Genomic DNA, 21160 nt, shown 5'->3' on the forward strand with positions numbered 1-21160 from the left:
TGTCATAACCTACAGGGACCTGGCAGATCACCTAACAGAGTGAGGCTGGCTGGGTGTAAGGTGATCAAATGGCAGAAAGCCTCTTGGAGGAAACAGAGGTTCGGAAGAGCAGCCCAAAGAGCTGTGTGTGACCACCCATGGCGCTCACTGCCGCTCCACTCAGGAGGCCATGTCCCAGATACAATGTCAACTACTATGACGTGGGAAAATGGAACTAGTGTTGCCAGACTGCCTCCCAATTCAGGAAGCCAAAGACCTTTTTATATGATATCTAAATTTTATTTTTTGGCCAGGCTGTGCGGCATTCAGTATCTTAGCTCCCCAACCAGGGATCGAACCCATGCCCCCTGCAGTGGAAGTGCAGACTCCTAACCACTGGACTGCCAAGAAATTCCCCTATGAGATCTAAATTTTAAATGCTAGCAACTAATTGAAACTTAAAACACAGAATAAACCAAATAAAATTACACCTGAAGGCCATAAGCTGCCAGCTTCTGGCCCAAGACACCCTAGCCAAAAAAACAAAGAATCAAGGGTGTTACATATTATGGTTCGTATTCATGTTCATCAGAGCAAACAGCACTTCAAGCACATCACCTAGTCCTCCTGCAGCTGCAATTTGGCTCTGTCACTTACTGGCTGAACTAGACACTTTGGGCATGTGTTATCCAACATCTCTGAACTTCTGTTTCCTCATCTATACCAAGAGAAAATAATGTCTTCCTTAAGAGTTTCATGATTTAATGGAAAGAAGAATGTAAAACAGGCAACCAATCAAAACCAAACAACGCAACAGCCAGTATCAGGAGTACTCATTGTTGTAGTGACCCAACCTCGGTCTTCATGAAGGAGAACAAGGCACACAAATCCCGACCTGAAGCCCAGCTAGGAGCATAATCAGACAGCTATCAGGACTGTGCCTGACAAATTTTCCATGCTACTTTAAAAACAGTAAAATTTATTATTTAGCTCCAGGATATAAAAGTATCCAATATGATAGTCTGGAAGGAGGAGTTTTCTCCACTTTTAAATTTTTTTGTGTGTAACTCCTACAGAGAAAATATGTTTTACCATCCCCTCCTAAAGAACATACTTTAAACCCATATACATGAGAATGCAGACCATGTGAAAGAAGTTAAGAGAATACCCAAGAGCAGGTTGGCTGGAAAATGGAGTAAAGTTGCTGGATCTCATGAGCAATATTAAAGAAGTTAAACACTTTACAAAGAAACTTTATCTTTCTGATGAAAAAATTACATCATATATACACAAAGGTCACAATGCTGGTTTTCCCTAACATTTACTTCATAAGCTATTAAAACTCTTCCTATTTAAGTTTTAAGAGGCAAATTCACTTTTTATTGCAAGCTATAAAATCTGTGCTGCCATAGAAGGCCAGTGGGAGCGGCTTAAAACATATGCTGCTGTTGGTGGCCTCCTTGATACACTCAACAGAAAGCCACCAAAAGCAATTACCAAGTTTCAACCTCCCTACTTGGAGGTGGAGAGCAAGAGAGACCAGAGCCTCTTTGTGGAGTTTTTCCAGCCTCACTTATGTCCTAACTACCATTACAAAGCTTCATCTTTGAGCAGCCATGAAAAATTGAGAGTCCCAGATCAAAGCAATGGTAAAGAAGGCTCACCACTCATCACAGTTGTCTCCATAACGGCCACAGCACTTGTGTAATCCAGGCAAGAATTTCTACTAACATGTTATTTAGATTGTCACTGCTATGACACGTATACCAATAAAGCCTAACGTGGACATCTACATTTAAACAAAATTAGACCCTAACACACCAAAAATTAAACTACCAAACTGAAAACCAAAGTACTAAAAACACCAGAATCTTCTCTTATTTTAGACAAATATATACAGGATCAAGAAATCTGGACTGCCTGATTACTATAGTTCTTACCACCTTGGTTAACATGTACAACTTTTCTTCCTTTCAAAGAAAGGTCAAATATTTCAACTCCCTCCACCAATCAAAACCATGACACTACACTACTGACTCACAGCAGAAAAAGCCCTCAGTTAAAGATAACAGCACCATCTCCTTTGCTCAGTCATGATCTCCCCCTGAAGGCTATTTTTAGCGACTGAAAAAGGTATTTGGTACATTTTCGTATCTCTACCAAAAGAGGATTACTTTGCAAAAATATCAAAACCCATTATTGTTTTTTCTTTGATACTCTTCATATTTAAGATTCAGTAACTGTCTCCCCTGCCAATGAAGGTGTCCCTAAAATTTTTACAAGCTATGAGGAGCATGATTATCATTCTCTAACATGAATGAAAATGCTCAGTGGCACTGCACCTGCCACTGGTGTCCAGTGAGAGAAGCACTGATAAGAAATGCCTAAAAGCATGCTGCCATCTGAACTGAGTTCACCTGATTTCCAGTAACTACTATGCCTCTATATCAATTATTTAAACATAAGGTCTTTTCTAAACTTCCAAGAAGTATTTTGACAGATTAGGTGAGAAACTCCTTTCAAGGGAATTTCACTGAGGTAGAAATAGCATCGAAATCCAAATTGACTTTTCTGTCAAGCTAATTACGAGAGACTACTGCTGGTTCAAGTGGAAAGTAACAAGTATAGTTTCTAAATGGGAAAAAAAGGTAAACAAGGCACCAAGAACGATGGTTCATCCTTTAACAAGTATATTGAAGAGGTATTTTTTGGCTTCCATGGCTGAACTCCATTTTAGCACTGGAATAACAGCCCACTTATGGAACACATGAGGGACAAACAGTCTCAAATTTAACTGGTCATTTTGTCTGAGAGAAGGAAAAAGGCCACTACTGAATTATAAATAAAAGCAAGGCCTACAACCAATATTCATTCAAGGTTGAGAAACATGTCAAAGACATCCTTCACAATGACAGCACCCTGAGAAGGGAAAGTCTGAGCTCCCAACACACCGTTTGTAAAGCTACCATCTGGGTCCTCAAGCTGCCTGCTCAGCAAGTGCAACTGCTGTGGGTGGAGGAGACCCGCGAGTCCCTCGTGTGAGGCTGCAGTGTGGTGTGCGGGTCTCATTCCTTCAAAGCTCATGTCCTCCTCTTGATCTGACATGTATCCTGGGGGGCTGGGGACACCATCCAGCGTCACTATAAACTTGGGACTTGCAGGTTTATCTGGTTGTACAAGATCTCTGCCAGACAGATAGAAAATACCATAGAATTAGGGAAACACGCACAAAAAGCCAAGCCTCCTAGAGTGCTCTTCAACAGAATTATCAGTCCCTTCCTTGGTTTGCGGTTTCTTCATTAACAAAAAAGACTTGGTAGGACTTACAGGTACAGCATCAGTGGATTCCTGCTAACACACAATGACTACGGCCAATCACTGCAGCATCAACACCACCGACCCTTCAGGCTGCTCTCAGGGCAATCTCCCCTCAACCCTGACCCCTGGCATCCGTTTGACCTTCACAGGGTCAAATGGAAATAAACGGAGAAACCAGCATCTATGCTCAGAACACAGAGCCAGCAGTTCTATATTTACACTGATTTTATTAACTCTATGTTTGTTTCTTTACAGAACATTCAGTCCATTATCTAAGGAAATAATCACCCCAACCCAATCTGCTAACTCTCTGGTTAGACTTCCTGATTTTGATCACCTGGCTTTTTAAATTTCATTTCCTGAATGTGCATAAAGAAAAGAATCTCTTCAGATTCTTTTTTTTTTTTTTTTTTGTGCGGCCTCTCACCGTCGCGGTATCTCCCGCTGAGGAGCACAGGCTCCAGACGCACAGGCTCCGCGGCATGTGGGATCTTCCCGGTCCGGGGCATGAACCCACGTCCCCTGCATTGGCAGGCGGATTCCCAACCACTGCGACACCAGGGAAGCCCCTCTTAAGATTCTTAAGGATCTCTTAAGAAAAGAGCTAAATCATATACTGACTTATTTGCAGGATAATGGATTTCTGAATAAGAAAGATGAACTGGAGTTTTTGAAAACTGGATGTGCCTTATGATACATGGCCTAACTACAGAATCAATAAAGCACTCTACACTGGGGGCTAGGATGGGGAGGGGGGAAGCTGGGAACTAAAGGTTAACCTCCACTTCTAATCAACACAAATTAGCTACACAAGAAAAAGAAACCATCTACCGTGTCTGCATAAGGTGTCCTGAAAGTACCCGAAGGGTATCTGCAGTCTTCATCCCCGACTCTTGGTTTGGTGCCACTACTATTTCCTCAGACAGCTTTGGCTTCTTCAGAATAAATGATCTTGTGTCTGCATGGACCATGGATTCCATGTCATAGTAATCTGAGCCAAAAAAATTGGCCACAAATGTTTACTTTTGAATATACCTTGCATTCCCAACATCACACACGTGAGAAGAATGTCAATCTTTTATATATTTGTAATTATTTTCAAAGGAAAATTACAATGGTTCTACTCAGGAATAAGGCTGCAATTCTATGCCAAACATCTTTTCAAAGAAGTCAAGTTTTCCTTTCCTCATACAGCATATTATCAAGGCATTCTAATGAACACTTCCTGCCTACAGTATAGAAAGGTTCTTCCATGAGGCATCTAATGGGATATTATTAACAATAAAACTTACTTAAGTACAACAATATTTTCTAAAAACATAAAGAATAGAGACTCTTAATGCACCCTAGAATGATACCAAGGCTGTTTTAAAAAAAACAATCTTTCTAAAATCTGTTTTGTTCATTTTGCACACTTACAGAGCAGAACATACCCTGATGAGAAGAATACAACTGGCATAATTTCTGCCTGGTTGTAGATGGACTACTTTGAAAGGGAATTCTAAGATGAACTGACATTGTTAAAAATATAGCAAGGAAAACTGACCTTTAATGTAAGCAGCCACAGATCACATCATCTACGATATGATTTTTAAGCTAAACTACTTTATACAATACACCAAGCCCTGGAGCCCAGGATGCAGTTGGTTGACCTATCAATAGGCAATCAACAGAATGAAGTTAGTAAGTCACAATTCTCTTAAAATTACCAGGGAAATAACAGAAACCAAAATTCACAGGATATTTATTCACGTTCATTCACTGAACAAACTGAGCATGTGAGAGCACTGTGCTAGGTACACAAAGAAAAAATAGAAAAATAGATGTATACATAATTTCAGAACAGCATGCCCCAAAAGGTGATCCAAAAGAGGTATGAACAAAGTGTTGGGAGAATACAAAGTAACCTACTCCGGCTGGGAAATCAAGGAAAAGTTTACAGAGAAAAAAAAAAAAGCTTACAGAGGATGAACATTTGAAGCAGGTATTAAAGGAATGATCAGGAATAAACTAAGAGGGAGAGAGAACTGGAGAATAGAGCATTTCAGGTAGAGTCACTGGAGAAAGGCAGGGGCTCTCCTAGGGACACGGTGAGAAACGTGGTGTGACTGGAGGGGTATGTGGAGGGCTGAGTAGGTAAGTGGCAAGAAGGCTGAGGCGTAAAGGATCTTGTATGTGCCAATGAGTTTGGAATCTGGTCTAGAAGAAGTAAGTAATCCAGAGAGTTTTCTAAGTAGGGAAGTGACATGAGCAAGTTGGTTTTTGGAAAAACACAGTGGCAGGAATGGACTGGAGTGCCAGATCTCAGCTATGAGGCTTCTTCCCAAGAGAGACGGAGAGACTCCGAAATACCAGATTCTCACCCCTTGTCCTCTCCTCACACACGTCAGAGGAAGAGGAGACACATTCCACACTCGAATTGGCACTAGACTTCACAGCAGATGCATTTTCAACTACTGTCCCAGGAAGGAGGCAAACCTGCTTTCCCCTGCAAGGGCAGGAGAAACAGTAAGACAAGTGTAGGAGGAGAGGCTTGTCCTTGAAGCAGGACAGGAGAAAGAACAGTTTTAAAAGAGAGCAAAGATAAATTTCAATTTTAGATTTCTTTAGTTTGAGGATTTTGTGGGACACTCAGGTGTTTAGAAAGAAGTTGAAAATTCAGATTCGAGACTATCAGGAGGGGGAGAGAAGTAAGAGAAGCGGAGTCGAAGCTGAAGGTGAAATGAGGACATTTAATAAACTGCACATAGTTGGCACTGCCGTCTTCTCACTGAATCCTCACAGGGAGCCTGGGAAGCAGGTTTTCCTCCATGTTACAGACGACCACTTTGCAATTCCAAGCTCTCAGATCGTTTACTGAGCTCTCAGAGCTATAGCAACAGGAGGGCCGCAGTTCAGTCCACGGGCTGCTGCCCCTTCTCACCGCCCTGTTCTTTCTGAGGCACAGCAGTTCTACTAGTCTGCATCTTGGGAGAATACAGTAGAGATGGAAATAATGCTGAGGGCACGACAAAGGATAAAGTTAACATTTTAAGGGGCAGTAGCGGAGAAGGGGAGTTGAAGGAGAATGAAAAGGAATTAGTAGAAAAACAGAGAGAGAGTGAAGTCCTGGAAGCCAAAGGATCAAAGATGGAAGAAAACATTGGAACTCAAGTGCCACACACCACAGAGTTTAGAGAACTGTGCACAGAAAACAGAGCTATACACTCCACACGAGCCACTGGTCACCTCTGCAAGACTCACGAGAGCAGCCTGGGTCAAGTAGGGCAGACAGATGGGAGAGTTAGTGACATCTTCTGGGTAAAGACCACAGGCTGAACCCACGCATTGTTTCCTCCTGAAACTCTAATAAAATGTCAATTAAAGGGTTAATTTTTTTAAAAACTCACAGAGAAAATAATTGTAAAAGAAGAGATAACCATATTTTGAAAGTAGAAAACTAACTTAGTAGATCTCGAAAAGCAGAATCGTAAGCCAATAATAAAGCAATCTAATGTGGATCCCAAGATTCTTCAAAGGCTAAGAAAGTGGCAGCACAGGGGACCCTGGGAAGGGGTTGGGAGAAAACAGGGTACAACAGAAGTGGGTTCAAGTGTCCATTTCTCTTTTATTTATCTGTTTTCTTCTTTTCTGATCCTTACCACACCTATTCCCCTAACCTTTATATTAAAGATACTTGGAATAATTGGAGATGTGCTTTCCCATCGATCATTGCTAGATAAGCTTATGATGAAGCATCATGGTCTCTGACAGAAAGGTGCCACAACAAAATTAACTAAAGGTATATACTATTAGTTTCAAAAATCAGTTAGATTTCCTGGTAACCTTTGACCACTTCTCTCTTAGAGAAAAGTGGAGCTTTAGACTCCTGAAAAGGTAAAAACAGAGAGGGTTTCTGGACCAATGAATGCCAGCCATGTTGAAAGAAGTACGATTCTGAAAACGTGTGGGTTAAGTAAACATTACATAGTAGTTAATGTTGAGGTGCGTCCCTCAGCCCCCTGTCCCCACTTAGCTCCCAGAACCCTGACAGCCATTCCATTTCTTGAAAGATCTTTCTTTGGAGAAGCTTACCAACCTGATAGAAAAGACCCAAAGACACAGACATCATGGTGTCCCCAAAGTAAACAGGCAAGACAAATCACTCTCCACTGCAGGATCTACATTCAAAAGTCAAAACCCCCTACCTCATCCCCCAATTAATGAACCCAAAACACCAACCAGCTTTTTAAGTGCCCCACTCTTAAATGTAAGTCAACCAAGGATCCTCAGACATCTGAGAACCTGTCATGAAATACAGTGATCAAAGCAAACAACCTGGAGAAAACAAGACCAAGGAGGGAGGGGAGGAAAATGTCCAAAACTGCCTTTAATATCTTCAGAGAAATAAGAGAAAGTATTGCATACATGAAATAAAATCAGTAGGTTAAAAAATAAATTAAAGGAATATGCAGAAACAAAAGGGCTCTCAGAAATAAAAAACGTGATAGGAGGTAAGCAAAGGATATACTAACTCATAAGCCTTGTAGAACTGCTTGATGCTTCAAATTGTACATGCATCATGGATAAAAATAAAGGAAACAAAAAAAGTTTAAGAGTTGATGACGCAAATACAACATACACAGACCTTAGCTGCCGAACATTTTGAAAATACTCTTATGTAGAAAGCAGGATGGAATGTGGGGAGATGAGAGGGCAACATCAAGGATGAAGAAAACCTCAACACCTTTATAGACAGAAGGGAGAAGCCAGAAGAGGGTAGAGACCAAAGCTACAGAAGTGTGGCGACACCAGGATGTTCGTCAACTGAGTAGGATCTGGCATCTGGGTAAAAGGTAACCCTTAGAGACAGTAAGCACACCTTTCTAAGACAGAGGCCAGGACGGGTCAGGGAATATAGTTGCTGACTGTGGAATCCTGAACACGGGTGAAGAAAATTCAGTTAGGAGCCAACAGGGAGGGGTCAAGGGACCACAGCTTCCAACACTGGGCAGGTTTAGAGGAAACAGATGCAGGAGAAAACAGGATCTGAATTAACGATTCCAGGGATCCAATGGTTCCTTTCATTTATTCAGCAGACAGTTATTAGGCACTTACACGCATCTGGCAGGGGCCAGGCACTGAGAACACAAAGATAAATAAGGCACTCACCCCAGTCCTGAGGTAGCCCATGGTATTTCTGTCTGTGTGCTGGGGGTCAGGGAGACAGGTAAACAAGTTACGGTGGCTCTAAGAATGGTAAGCTCTAGGTATAGCCCTGGCCATGAGATTCTAAAGTGAAGCACAAGTGAGGAGATAATGTTGAACATGCCAGAGGACACTAAAGCAGCTCAGGGCAATGGCAAAATTTGGACGGAGAGTAGGGTAGGGACTCAAGTGGTCCCTAAAGCAGGGGCATGAGCAGCCAACAGTTTGCAGGGATCTGGGTGAAATGGCATCAAAGGAAGAAAGTTTCTGCATGAGGTGAAAAATACAAACACCACATAGCATGAAGAAAATGCAGATCTTATCTCCTGGCCCTAAAATATTTTCACAGATCTTAGTATGGAATCTTAGGGCAGGATCTAAGACATACAAGATACATTAAATGAGGTGTAAGGAATGGAAATAACAACTGAAAAATGCTAGATTACAAAGAAAATTTAAGATTATTACCAACCTTGACTGATCTGCAGAGTTTCTGCCATTACTGGGTCAATTTGCAGTCGGGATAACAATTGCCTCTGTTGAGTTCCTAGAATACAAATTTTAAAACTTCACTAAGCTTAAAAAACAAACAATACCAGCACGTGTGCTTCCCAGAAATTAAGACCAAAATAATCTTTCTGGGTTCTTAATTGAAAGTCTTTAAAATAGTTTAAAGCTTCAACAATACAATTTAATAATATTTATAGACCAAAGGTCTGTAAGACAAAAATCTGTACTCAGGTTAAATCAAAAATGGCAATGGTTCTCCCTGTCTGGAAGCTGGTTTCCTTGGATTGGAGATAAAGCCTGGTGCTAAAGAAAAAGGGGGTGCAAAAGCGAGGGGGAGGTGCTGCAAGGACCCTCAGCTTGCGTCCTGGGAGACAGGCAACAGCCAACTGCAAGATCAACATGAGAAGTGTTTCTCTCAATCACCTAGGCTCTGACCATTATAAGTCAATCCCCCACCCACAAAAGTGCAAAACAACACCCCAGAGTTATCTGATCAGAGTTCCCAAAAGACAAACTACAGGCTTGGATGGATACAAAAAGAATAATGAACAAGTAAGTAGACACTCAGAGCTCTACAGCCCAGGTCCTAAACCAGCAAAGCATGTAAACAATCACTTGGATCTCCTGTAAGAAAAGATGCTCAGCTAGAGTATGTATTATTTCTTAAACACGTTCATAATTTCCTCATAGTTACACTGCAAAATGAAATAAAACAGAGACACAGAATTGATTTTTCTATCTTCAGTTTCTATCTTCAGTGATGGGAGAATATCATAACTTCTCCAAACCTCCCCAGCCCAGTGCTCAGCAGATACTAGGTACTCACTTGCTGATTTAGAACAGAAGTGTTACAGTACGGTGTACGAGGGAATGTAATTGATAGGGTTCCAAATACTGAAATATCAGTAAGACGCACGCATGCTAATTCTTAGTAAATCTATTACTGTCAGTTTCACAAGGACAGTCTGCTCACTCAGTGCCGACATGTAAGTTGGCAACTGTTTGCCAACTATCATGTTTCATTAAAATTCAACTTCAGTAAAAATTTTAAAACCTACCAAAGTTTTATCAGCTATTTTCTTTTAAAACATATTATATTATATTACATTTTAGTGGTGTGCAAAAAGAAAGTTAATTCCTTTCAAAATTATCATGGTTAAAAACACAGTAAATCCTGAGGAGCTGACCTAAAATACAGATATCATTTGGTCAAATTGTATTCCTGTAGGACAGCTTGGGAAACTGATGTGTAATTAGGTTACAGGAATTCAAATACTAACAACAGGTCTCTTTAGCATAAACAGTGAACAATGGAAGAATTATACATTTCCAAGTAATTTCACAAGACAGACACATGAAAGAGGACCATTCTCTGACATTTTAAGTTTTGCTTCATCTCTCTATACTCATCTACCTTTTCAAACCATCATTTTAGAGAGATCCACTAAAATGGACGGAATTCTAAAGTCTAGGCTTCTAAGTTAAATCATGTAGAAGAGTCTGATTTTGTCATTAAAGGTCCATGAAAAATTCAAGTTCTCTGTGCCTTGCTGCCTCCATATGAAAACTACTACACGATGATATCACATACTAGGAATTTACCTTTCTCAAGGTTTCTAAGGAAGCCAATTATTTTTACATCAGTAGTTCCTGACTGTGATTCAAAATCTACTACCTCTTGAAGATATTCAAACTGTCTGCTGCATTCAGATGTTAACATTGAATATTCATTCATTTTAACCTCCAAAGATGAAATTTTTGCTTCATTCTGTGACACTCTAACATTTAAATCAAGAAGATTTGCTTCCACTGTCAAAATTGCTGCTTTCATCCCTTTAATTTCACTGATATCAGTTGATATTTTCCTTAAAAGTTGGGAAATATTGTCTAGCTCACTCAGTGAACAAGAGGAACTTGTTACAGAACCTAAGTCAATTGGCCCAGGTGAAAAGAAAACTGGTAAAGATGGTGATGGAAACCTTGAAGACATTTTCATAAAATTCTCTTTCCTTCTTAGTATTTGGTAATTTTTCTTTCACAGCCCATTAAACTTTCATCAAAAATAAAAGCAATCACTAAGGCTGTTACTTTAAGAAGTATTAAAAGTAACATTTTAAAACCTATAAATTAAAAGATAGAGCTGTACATTTCTGGAGTCAGAGCTCCAAAGTAAATCTGAAAATGCTAAACAAACCAGACCAATGTTCTCTTTGCCACAACTAAGAAGCCCTAATATGCAGGCCCCTGTATCCTCTGAGTCTTACTTATAGCTCCTCTCTAAACAATAAACCCTATTATTACACACAAAATAATTCTGGCTTCTGATTGGCTGGAAGCAGACATGTGACACACACAGAATTTTCTATTATTTACCTCATATGAGGAGCACTGAAGATCTGAAGCATAAACTAAGCAATAAAACAGCATGACATACTTCATACCTGAATATGATGTGAACTTAATGTACTTTTGCCCCTTCATCAATTACCCATAATTTTCAAGCTTCAGATTATTTTTAAATTGTTTTATCTAGTATCGAGTTTCATTTCCCCTTGAAAATAGTAATAGGACAGTACTTGACACTTCCTTTCTAGGGAGAGGATAGGGAGGGTAATTGGACCCATGATCACAGACAAATCTCTTTAAAAATATATGTGGTGGGCTTCCCTGGTGGCGCAGTGGTTGAGAGTCCGCCTGACGATGCAGGGGACACGGGTCCGTGCCCCGGTCCAGGAGGAACCCACATGCCTCGGAGAGGCTGGGCCCGTGAGCCATCGCTGCTGAGCCTGTGCGTCCAGAACCTGTGCTCTGCAACGGGAGAGGCCCACAACAGTGAGAGGCCCGCGTACCTCAAAAAAAAAAAAAAAAAAAAAATATATATATATATATATATATATATATATGTGGTGATGGGACTTCCCTGGCTGTCCAGTGGTTAAGATTTCACCTTCCAAAGCAGGGGGTGTGGGTTCGATCCCTGGTCAGGGAGCTAAGATCCCACACGCCTCATGGCCAAAAAACCAAAATATAAAACAGAAGCAGTATTGTAACAAATTCAATAAAGACTTTAAAAATGGTCCACATCAAAAAAATCTTAAAAAAATGTATATATATATGTGTGGTAATAATGGAATTCAACTGTACTGATATAAGATATGGTGGAAATTTAAAGATAGGGAAAATGAGGACTTGGCCTTGGTTTGATACTAGATCATTATTAGATATGTGATTTTCTCCCATTCTGTGGGTTGTCTTCTCTTTTTCTTGATAGTATCTTTTGAAATACAAAAGTTTTTAACTTTGATGAAGTGCAAGTTAACTATTTTTTTCTTTGGTTTCTTGTGATTCTGGTGCCATAAGAAACCACTGCCTAATCCAAGCTCATTTAGAGTTATACCTATTTTTTCCTAAGAGTTTTATAATTTTAGTTCTTACATTTTGAGTTAATTTTTATATATGGTGTAAGGTAAGGGTCCAACTTCATTCTTTTGCAGGTGGATATCCAGGTGTCCAGCAACATTTTTTGAAAAGACTGCTCTTTCCCCAATGAATTGTCTTTGCATCCTTCCTGAAATTCAAATTGATCATAAGAATACTGGTTCATTTCTGGATTCTCAATTTGATTCCATTGGTCTGTATGTATACCCTCATGCCAGTGCCAGTCTTGATTACTGTAGCTCTGTAGTAAGTTTTGAACTTGGGAAATATAAGTCTGCCAATTTTATTATTTTTCAATAGTTATGGCTATTCCAAGTCCTTTTCATTTTTATGTGAATTTTAAAATCAGCTTGCCAACTTCTACAAAAAAGCCAGCAAAGATTTTAACAAAGATTGAGTTGAATTCAAGATCTATTTGGGGAGTATCACCATCTTAACAATATTAAAGTCTTCCAATCCAAGATCACAGATGTCTCTCCACAGCTTTAGTTTGAGAAAGGTTGTTTTTACTTTGGTTTACTCACCAAGCCAACAAATAAGCTGTGCAAAATATAAGGATGCAAGACGGTAAACACAACTCCCCACAGCCTCTCTAAAAGAATTTGTACAAAGAACTGTAGCCTTTGACTTCCCAGTTAAATAGATGTCATTCACAGTTAGAGAACAGAGAAAAAGTGCTGAAATTTATACAAGAATCTTTATTCGTTTCTCCATTACATCTGTAAATTAACCTAAACTCTTCAAAATCTTTACACAGAAAATAATTTTCAAATTTTACAAGGCTTTAGAGTTGCATGGAATTTTTTTAAGAGCACTAGCTAACAGAGGACATGTATAGTCAATATTAGGAAGAGTGGCAAATCCCCAGCCAAGCACCACCTGCAAATCAGCTGGGCAGCAAACACAACTTCAGTGAGCAAAGTAGAAAAGTGCTCTAACAGGGGATGGGTCACAAAGAAACAAAGTGCCTAAAAAGAGGCCATTTGAGGCTTCAAAGCCTGGGCCCTTCAAAGTTGGGCCCAGCCCAACTTTAGAATGCAAAATAAGCAAAGATCCTTCCATAGATTCCAACGTCAATATCCATCAACAGAGGAAGTTCACATATTCTTGGGAAACCAGAGCACAGAAAGGTGAAGGTCAGCTAGTGAGTGGCAGAGCCGGGTTTGCCGCAAGCGGTCTCTCTCCCTGAGCCCGTATTCATAATCACTAGGTTATTATACTTCTATGATACATTAAATGGAACAAAACATGTTACAAAGAAAATCATGTGGTGTAATTCCTTTATACAGACATACATATGTACATATAAATATACAGATAATTCTACTCTATACAGAAAGGATGGACATGTACATACATATAAAAAAAATGCCAAGACTACAGACATACACCAGTCTGTAAATGCAGTGCTTACCTCTGAGGAAGGCAGTGGGCTGAACGAAGGGGGAATTTTCCTTGTTTTCTCTGAATACAAAAACTCCTCTTTACTAAGAGTCTTTCACAGTGATTCCAGTCCAACATGATATATTAAGTATATGCATTTACAGCCTCTCCTTCTGGAGAGTCCGTAAAAATGAAGTAAAGAACTTAAAAATGGCACAAATCCTTAACATAAAGCAATGGATTCCAAATTGGGTCTCTAAGAGGATAATCCACTTTGTTCTAACATACATATCAATAAGAGCATTTGAGTGTGTATATGTAAACTAAATACATACATTTAGCGTACACACTGAAAAATAATTTTAGAATACAAAAAACTGTATGGTCAGAAATCTGGAGATCCCTGATTTAGAGATGGGGGTTAGGAAGGGATCATAGCAGATGAGATTTCAACCACCTCTGGAAAATAGAAAATACATGCACAAATACTGACCAAGCAAAAAAGCCATAAATGAGACACTGGGAGAACCACAAGTAAGATGCAAGCAGGAGTGACACATTCATTAAGGCAACAAATATTTACTAAGCTCCTACCACATGCCAGGCACTGTTCTGGGTGCTCGATAACAGCAATGAAACACACACACACACACACACACACACACACCACCACCACCACCCCCCCCCAGTCAAAGAACTTATATTGTGGTGGTTGAGGGGAAGGAGATGAGCCTCAAAAAGAAACAAATAAAACACATTTTATGTTGATGATATTTAAAGCTCCAAGTCTAGATAAAAGTATCCAAACTATGAAAATATAAAATATGTATTAGATGGCAATAAGTGCTATGGAGAAAAATTAAGTTTTAGAAAAGGGGGCTGGGGGACTTCCCTGGCACTCCAGTGGTTAAGACTCCGTGCTTCCACAGCAGGGGGCACACGTTCTATCCCCGGTCTGGGAACTAAAATCTCACATGCCACATACCGCGGCCAAAAAAAAAGAAAAAGGAAAATTGTGGTAGGAAGTGTGTGGCTCGGGGGGCTAGGGAAGGCCTCACAGAGATGAGCAAGCTATGTGGACATCTGGAAGAAAACATTGTGTATAGGCACAAACATTTAAAAGATAAAATTTTTTAATTTTTAAAAAAATATTCTTTTCTAAATAAACTCAGCAAATGATATGGGGAGAATCTAGGCAGCTAGTGGGAGTGTTTAAGGGCCCCCCAGGGAAATTCCTCTGCAATTTCAAGACCAATAAAGCAGCTCCTTATCTGCTTTATTTAAAACAAAACCTGCCCACAGTAAAGCTTACAGCCCATGCCACAACACTAGGTACGTCTTCGTACTGCCTTTTCTTATACTAGTAACCACGTGTCCAGACTTCTTAAAAAGAGCCTGCAAATGAAAGTGCAAAAACACCAAACAACCACTGATAGAAAACTATCCATTAGGGGACAAAAGAGAATTCTCTAAAAAAAAAATCCAAAAAAACCTTATTATGTTCTTCAGACAAATTTGAAATGATCCTGTATTCACAAGATACTATGAAAAACAGAACAAGAGAGAGCTTGTGGAAATTTTAAAATATGCCTGTCTTAAAAAAGAAAAAATAGGGGGACTGAAGATAAAGTCAAGAAAATATTCCAGAGTAGAACAAGATCAAGTTAAAATTGAGGAGAGAAAAGGGAGAAAAATCAAGGCAGGAAATTTATCATCCAACTAACAGAATTTCCAGAAGAAGAGAACAATGAAAAGAACAATTTTTTAATAGAAATAATATAAGAGAATTTCCCAGACTGAAAGCATGGGTTTTCAAATTAAAAGGGTGCCCAGGGTATCCAGCCCGTAAGTAACTAACTAGTACCTAGACTTATCACAGCAGATTTCAGACATCAAGAACACATAAGACTAATAACCTATAATGGAAAAGAATCTGAAGAGTATATGTGTGTGTGTGTGTGTGTGTGTGTGTGTGTGTGTGTGTGTATAAATCAATCACTTTGCTGTATACCTGAAACACTGTATATCAACTATACTTCCATTAAAAAAAAAAAACAAAGACAAAAAAACAAACCACCACAGAGAAAATCCTAAATATCCCCAGAGGAAAAGCCCTAGTATTAATAATGGAATAAGAATCAGATGGGCTACCAACTTCTCAGCATAAACATTAGAAGCCTCAAGATAATGAAGTCACGCCTTCAAAGTTTTTTGAGGATCAGAATTCTGTACCTAGTCGAAGTATCAAATACTTCCGATTTCTAAGGGCTCAAAAAATTTACCTCCCATATAAGTTTCTTCATGATGTGGTGACAAAACAGAAGACTATACTGAGAAGATAAAGTGGGATCCAGGAAATGCAGAGCAAACTCGGGGGAGGAGTAAATCCTGGGATGACAGCCTTGAACCAGACCTAGAGAGCAACCAGTGGGATGATCAGAAGAGGACAGAGGCTCTAGGAGGAAGGTACCTAAGAAAAAAGGGAAACCCAAAGATTTAATAGTATAAAATGATAGACCTTCAGACTATAATACAGGTAGGCAATGCAAGAAGGGGGAAAAAAAGAAGAATCAAAGAAAAACAAAACACTGTACATAAGGGGAAAAATGTAAACAACTCTAGGGAACCCCTAAATGAAGAACTCTAGAAGATGATGTAAACTTGGCCCTGAGAAGCATTTTGAGTCTTAATGATTTAAACACTGCTTACTGGTTCTCTACTTTTACAGTCAATCTACAAAGCATGGCAACTGTAACTAGAAAAACAGAACAAAATGTAAATTAGATCTTCAGCAATATAAAAGTACGGGTGACAGAATTTAGAAAGTGGGGGGGATGAGAAAAGATGTATAAGAATTAAAGGACATAAATATCCTTATCTTTCAGGAGTCAAAATATACTGATACAGTTAATCAGACAAGAAATAGGTGTATTACTTAAAATTATAAAAGTAATCCGTAGATGAACTAAAAATAGTGAATTTACTACATGGGCTTGGAGGCAAGGAAAAGTGAGAGTTAGATACTGATATACTGTAGCAAGAAATCAAAACATAACATCTATAGTTGGTGAATTAAGAAACAGCGGTATAAGCATATTATTACAGACATGGAGAAAATGAAAGAAAGTCATAAACAGAAGCATTTAAAAGTGGTGGCCTCCAGGAGAACCAGTGTGGAAAATAATGAAGCAAAGAATGTTACTTGTTATTCTAAATTGTTCTATACTATTTGATTATTTTCTAATCTATCAGCAGGTATTGCAATGATTTGTTTTGTTTTTCCAAATTTTCTATGGTGAGCATATATTTCATAATGTACCGTATTTTACTTTAAATATAAAATTTTATTTAACATATACCAAATAGGAAAAATAAAAGGAAATCCATGCCTAGACACATTGTAGTGAAACTGCAGAACATCAAAGACAGACAGAAGATCCTGAAAGCAGCCAGAAAAAGGACAGATCACCTACAAAGGAACAACAGACAATTAGAATAACAGAAGTCCACTCAACAACCATGGAAGCCAGAAGACAATGGCATAATATAAACAAGGTGATGAGAGCAAATAACTCTTGTTAACCTAGATTTGTGTATGCAGTAAAGCTAGCTACTGCACAAGAACAAGGAGAAATGAACACTCTTGTAGGTGAACAGACTCTTGGGGAAATTTACCACCAACAGACCTGTTCCAAAGAAACTTCCAAAGAATACACTTCAAAATACTTTAAAATACTGGAAAATGACAATCCCCAAATAACATTCAAGTGATATGAGAAAAAAAAAAAACAATAAATATGTAGGTAAATGTGAACAAACACTGCCTGGGTAAAACAGTAATGGTGCCCAATTTATCCATTAAAAAAAGGGCCAAAATGGAAACACTGGAAACATAATGTAAAGTCTGAGGGGGTAAAACTGGAGCTAAGGTATTCTAAAATCTATTTACTGTTTGGGGATGGGGTCAGAATATTAACTTCTGGAATATTAAATCTGTATGGTAAAATTTCAGTGGTAACCAATAAAAGAACAGAAACAGAGTTTAAAACAGTACAAAATAAAGGAGAGCTGGGCAACCAACAACAATTACAATAGTGATTAATGAATCTTTAAAAAAGACAAAAAAGATCAAAAAACGAAAGCAGGCAAATACAAACCAAAAAAAGGTGACAGAAACTAGTCCAACTCCATCAATAATTCTCATATATGTGAATGGTTTAAACTCATATAAAAGCAAGCTCAGATTGAATTTTAAAACAGTAATCTAGTTTTATGATAGTTAAGAGATACATATGCCTAACAAGGTCAGAGAAGACTGAAAAATGCATGAAGCACGTATATATGAAGCAAATACTAACTAAATAGCTATATTAATATCAGACAAAACTGAGTTGAAGATAAAAGCATCATTTAGTACATAAAGGATTATAGATACAGATAAAAGGTTCAATTCATCAGGAAGATGTACCTTCCTGATTCAATTCATCAGGATAATTTTAAGTATATGTGCACCTAGTTTAATAGCCACAAAGTAACTGAAACAAAATCTACCAGAAGTACAGAGAAATGAAGACAAATTTGTCATCCTGACAGGCAATTTCAAAACCCTCTCAATCACCGATAAGTAGACCGAAAACTCAGCAAGGTCAAGATCTGAACAATATTAACTGGATAGCTTTGTCTACTAAATGCAAAATTCTCAATTCAACAATTAGAGTCCACTTTCTTCCAAAATGCACATGAAAGACGTACAAAACTGACTGCCTTAAATCTTAACTATTTTCATAAGAGTATGTATTACACAGATCACATTATCGGACCACAGTACAACTAAGTCCATAGTATATAATTAAAAAGGTTAACAGACAAAACCCAAAACTTCCATATACTATGAATTAAAAACACTTTTAAATAACTTACAGGTCGAAGAAGATCATAATGGGAATTAAAGATAATTCAAATGATAATGAAAAATGTATATATCAAAATTTGTGAGGGCTTCCCTGGTGGCGCAGTGGTTGAGAATCTGCCTGCCGATGCAGGGGGACACGGGTTCGTGCCCCAGTCTGGGAAGATCCCACATGCCGCGGAGCGGCTAGGCCCGTGGTCCATGGCTGCTGAGCCTGCGCGTCCGGAGCCTGTGCTCCACAATGGGAGAGGCCAACAGTGAGAGGCCCGCATACCACAAAAAAAAAAAAAAAAAATTGTGACATGCAGCAAAAATGGCACGTCAAGAGAATTTCATAGCTTAAATGTTTACATTTGCAAAATAAAAAGGACAGGCTAAGATAAATTAGTAAGAAAAATATAGATGGGTATATTAAAAATAAGAGCAGAAATCAATGAAATAGACAACACACCAAAAGAGAATCAATAAAGCCAGAATTGTTGTCATGATAAACCTTTGAAAAGACTGACAAAATACACTTCTAGTGACACATTAACCCAAGACAAAAAGAGAAAAAGCAAAATATTTTGAGGTGGCTAGCCCAGTAAAACTACAGAGGTCAGAGAGATGAGAGAACACTATCAACAACTCATGCCAATACATGTGCATAGATTTTTAAAAACCTGTCACAGGGCTTCCCTCGTGGCGCAGTGGTTAAGAATCCTCCTGCCAATGCAGGGGACACAGGCTCGAGCGCTGGTCAGGGAAGATCCCACATGCCGCGGAGCAACCAAGCCTGTGTGCCACAACTGCTAAGCCTGTGCTCTAGAGCCCGCAAGCCACAACTACTGAGCCTGCATGCCACAACTACTGAAGCCCGCGCGCCTAGAGCCTGTGCTCTGCACCAAGAGAAGCCACCACAGTGAGAAGCCCGCACACCGCAATGAAGAGTAGCCCCCGCTCGCCGCAACTAGAGAAAGCCCGCACGCAGCAACAAAGACCCAACTCAGCCAAGATAAATACATAAATAAATTAAAAAAAAAAAAAAAACCCTGTCACAGACAAAGCTACAAAACCGTGAGTAAGCACACTAATTAATGACTTCGCAGTGTGTCACTTCACGCTTGCAAACAAATGGTACCGGTAAGAGTAGTAACAGTCCTCATCAGTAGAGATACTTGATACCTTTTCAGTTTTTTAAACTTTTACTTTAAAACAAAACGATGATATAGAAAGCCACACAAAAGTAAGAGTTTAATGAGTTCTTATAAGGCAAAACACCCTTATAACCACCATTCAGATCAAGAAAACAGACTATGTAATAAGCTACCCCACAAGCCCCACTTCATGTACTCCAATATAATCAGTCCTATTCAAAAGTAACCACCATACGCCTTTTATAGTAATATCTACAGTTTGTGATTTTATCACACAAGTGTATGAACCTAGACACTATAGATTAATCTTACCCCTTTTGTCTTTTAAGTCTTTTAATCTAGAATTCTCAGGCTGTTTGACCTATACAGTGCCCCAGAGAGGGTACTTTGCCTGTTGCACACTCATGGTGCAGCAATTAACATATTCCTCTGGCCTCTGTACTTCCTGCAAGCTGACTGTTGCATCAGAGGCTTGATCACTCAGGTTCAAATCCTCTGGCAAGACTAAGGTAGTGTTTTATTCTTTCATTGGGAGGCACAAAATGGCTGATTTTCACTTTAAAAACCATTTTAGTAGCCATTATCAGTGCCTAGATTCATTAATTCACTGTTAGTTGGGAAAAACCACTAGAATTCTATCATTTTGTTTTCACTTCTTAGCTAGAATAATTTTAAAAGATGCTTCCTTCATCTACTATATCACAAGGGGTAGCAAACATTTTCTATTTTAAATTCTGTGGGCTTTATGGTCTGTTGCAACTATTCAACTCTGTGGTTGTAGTATAAAAGCAGCCACAGACAATACATAAACAAATGGGCATAGTTTACTTCCAATAAAACTTCACTTACAAAAACAAATACTAACTCCTATACTACTTTGATACCCAGTGGTACCATCCTTAAAGGAAAGACAGCATAAATGCTCAATTATTTTATTTCTCTGGTTTCCAAGACAATGAATTAGTATCTATTATCCTCCAAAAGGACCGACTGTTTACTTAAAAATGCCATCATGAAATCACAGATTCAAAACCGTTTGACAGACTTCAATTCACTGGAAATCCTTACTAAAGCTCAAATCCCAGTTTCCAACTACTCTTCACAAATTGGCCCAGTTAGTACCTACTGGCTACTTTAAGGGTTTTCCCATTTTCAGGTCCATGATTTATTGGAACTGCACATAATGCTGACACAGCAAATTGCACACCATAGTCAAAGACTTCTTTAAAAAAAGAGAGAACAGACAAATATAAGATGGAATCCTTAAGGCTTCACAAAACAAGTAAATTTGAGATGAACC

The 21160-nt window shown here is 38.9% G+C and overlaps 1 protein-coding gene across 12 annotated transcripts in view; it reads right to left on the reverse strand.

The window, feature by feature from the left end:
- Positions 1 to 21160, reverse strand: part of ZC3H14 (zinc finger CCCH-type containing 14) — a 38285-nt gene that overhangs the window by 3993 nt on the left and 13132 nt on the right. For 5 of the 12 annotated variants that reach the window (XM_067728430.1, XM_067728408.1, XM_067728495.1 and 2 more), the window contains 3 exons: positions 8957 to 9031; positions 4129 to 4288; positions 2931 to 3163 (listed from right to left, as the gene is read on the reverse strand). The exons of 2 other annotated variants lie outside the window; for them this stretch is intronic. In XM_067728430.1, the coding sequence (XP_067584531.1) occupies positions 2931 to 3163; positions 4129 to 4288; positions 8957 to 9031 (468 nt within the window). The remainder of the gene's footprint in view (positions 1 to 2930; positions 3164 to 4128; positions 4289 to 8956; positions 9032 to 21160) is intronic. 5 more of the 12 variants (XM_067728487.1, XM_067728459.1, XM_067728451.1 and 2 more) reach the window with 2 other exon arrangements.

The sequence above is a fragment of the Pseudorca crassidens genome, chromosome 1, assembly GCF_039906515.1.
Source record: "Pseudorca crassidens isolate mPseCra1 chromosome 1, mPseCra1.hap1, whole genome shotgun sequence".
NCBI lineage: Eukaryota > Metazoa > Chordata > Mammalia > Artiodactyla > Delphinidae > Pseudorca > Pseudorca crassidens.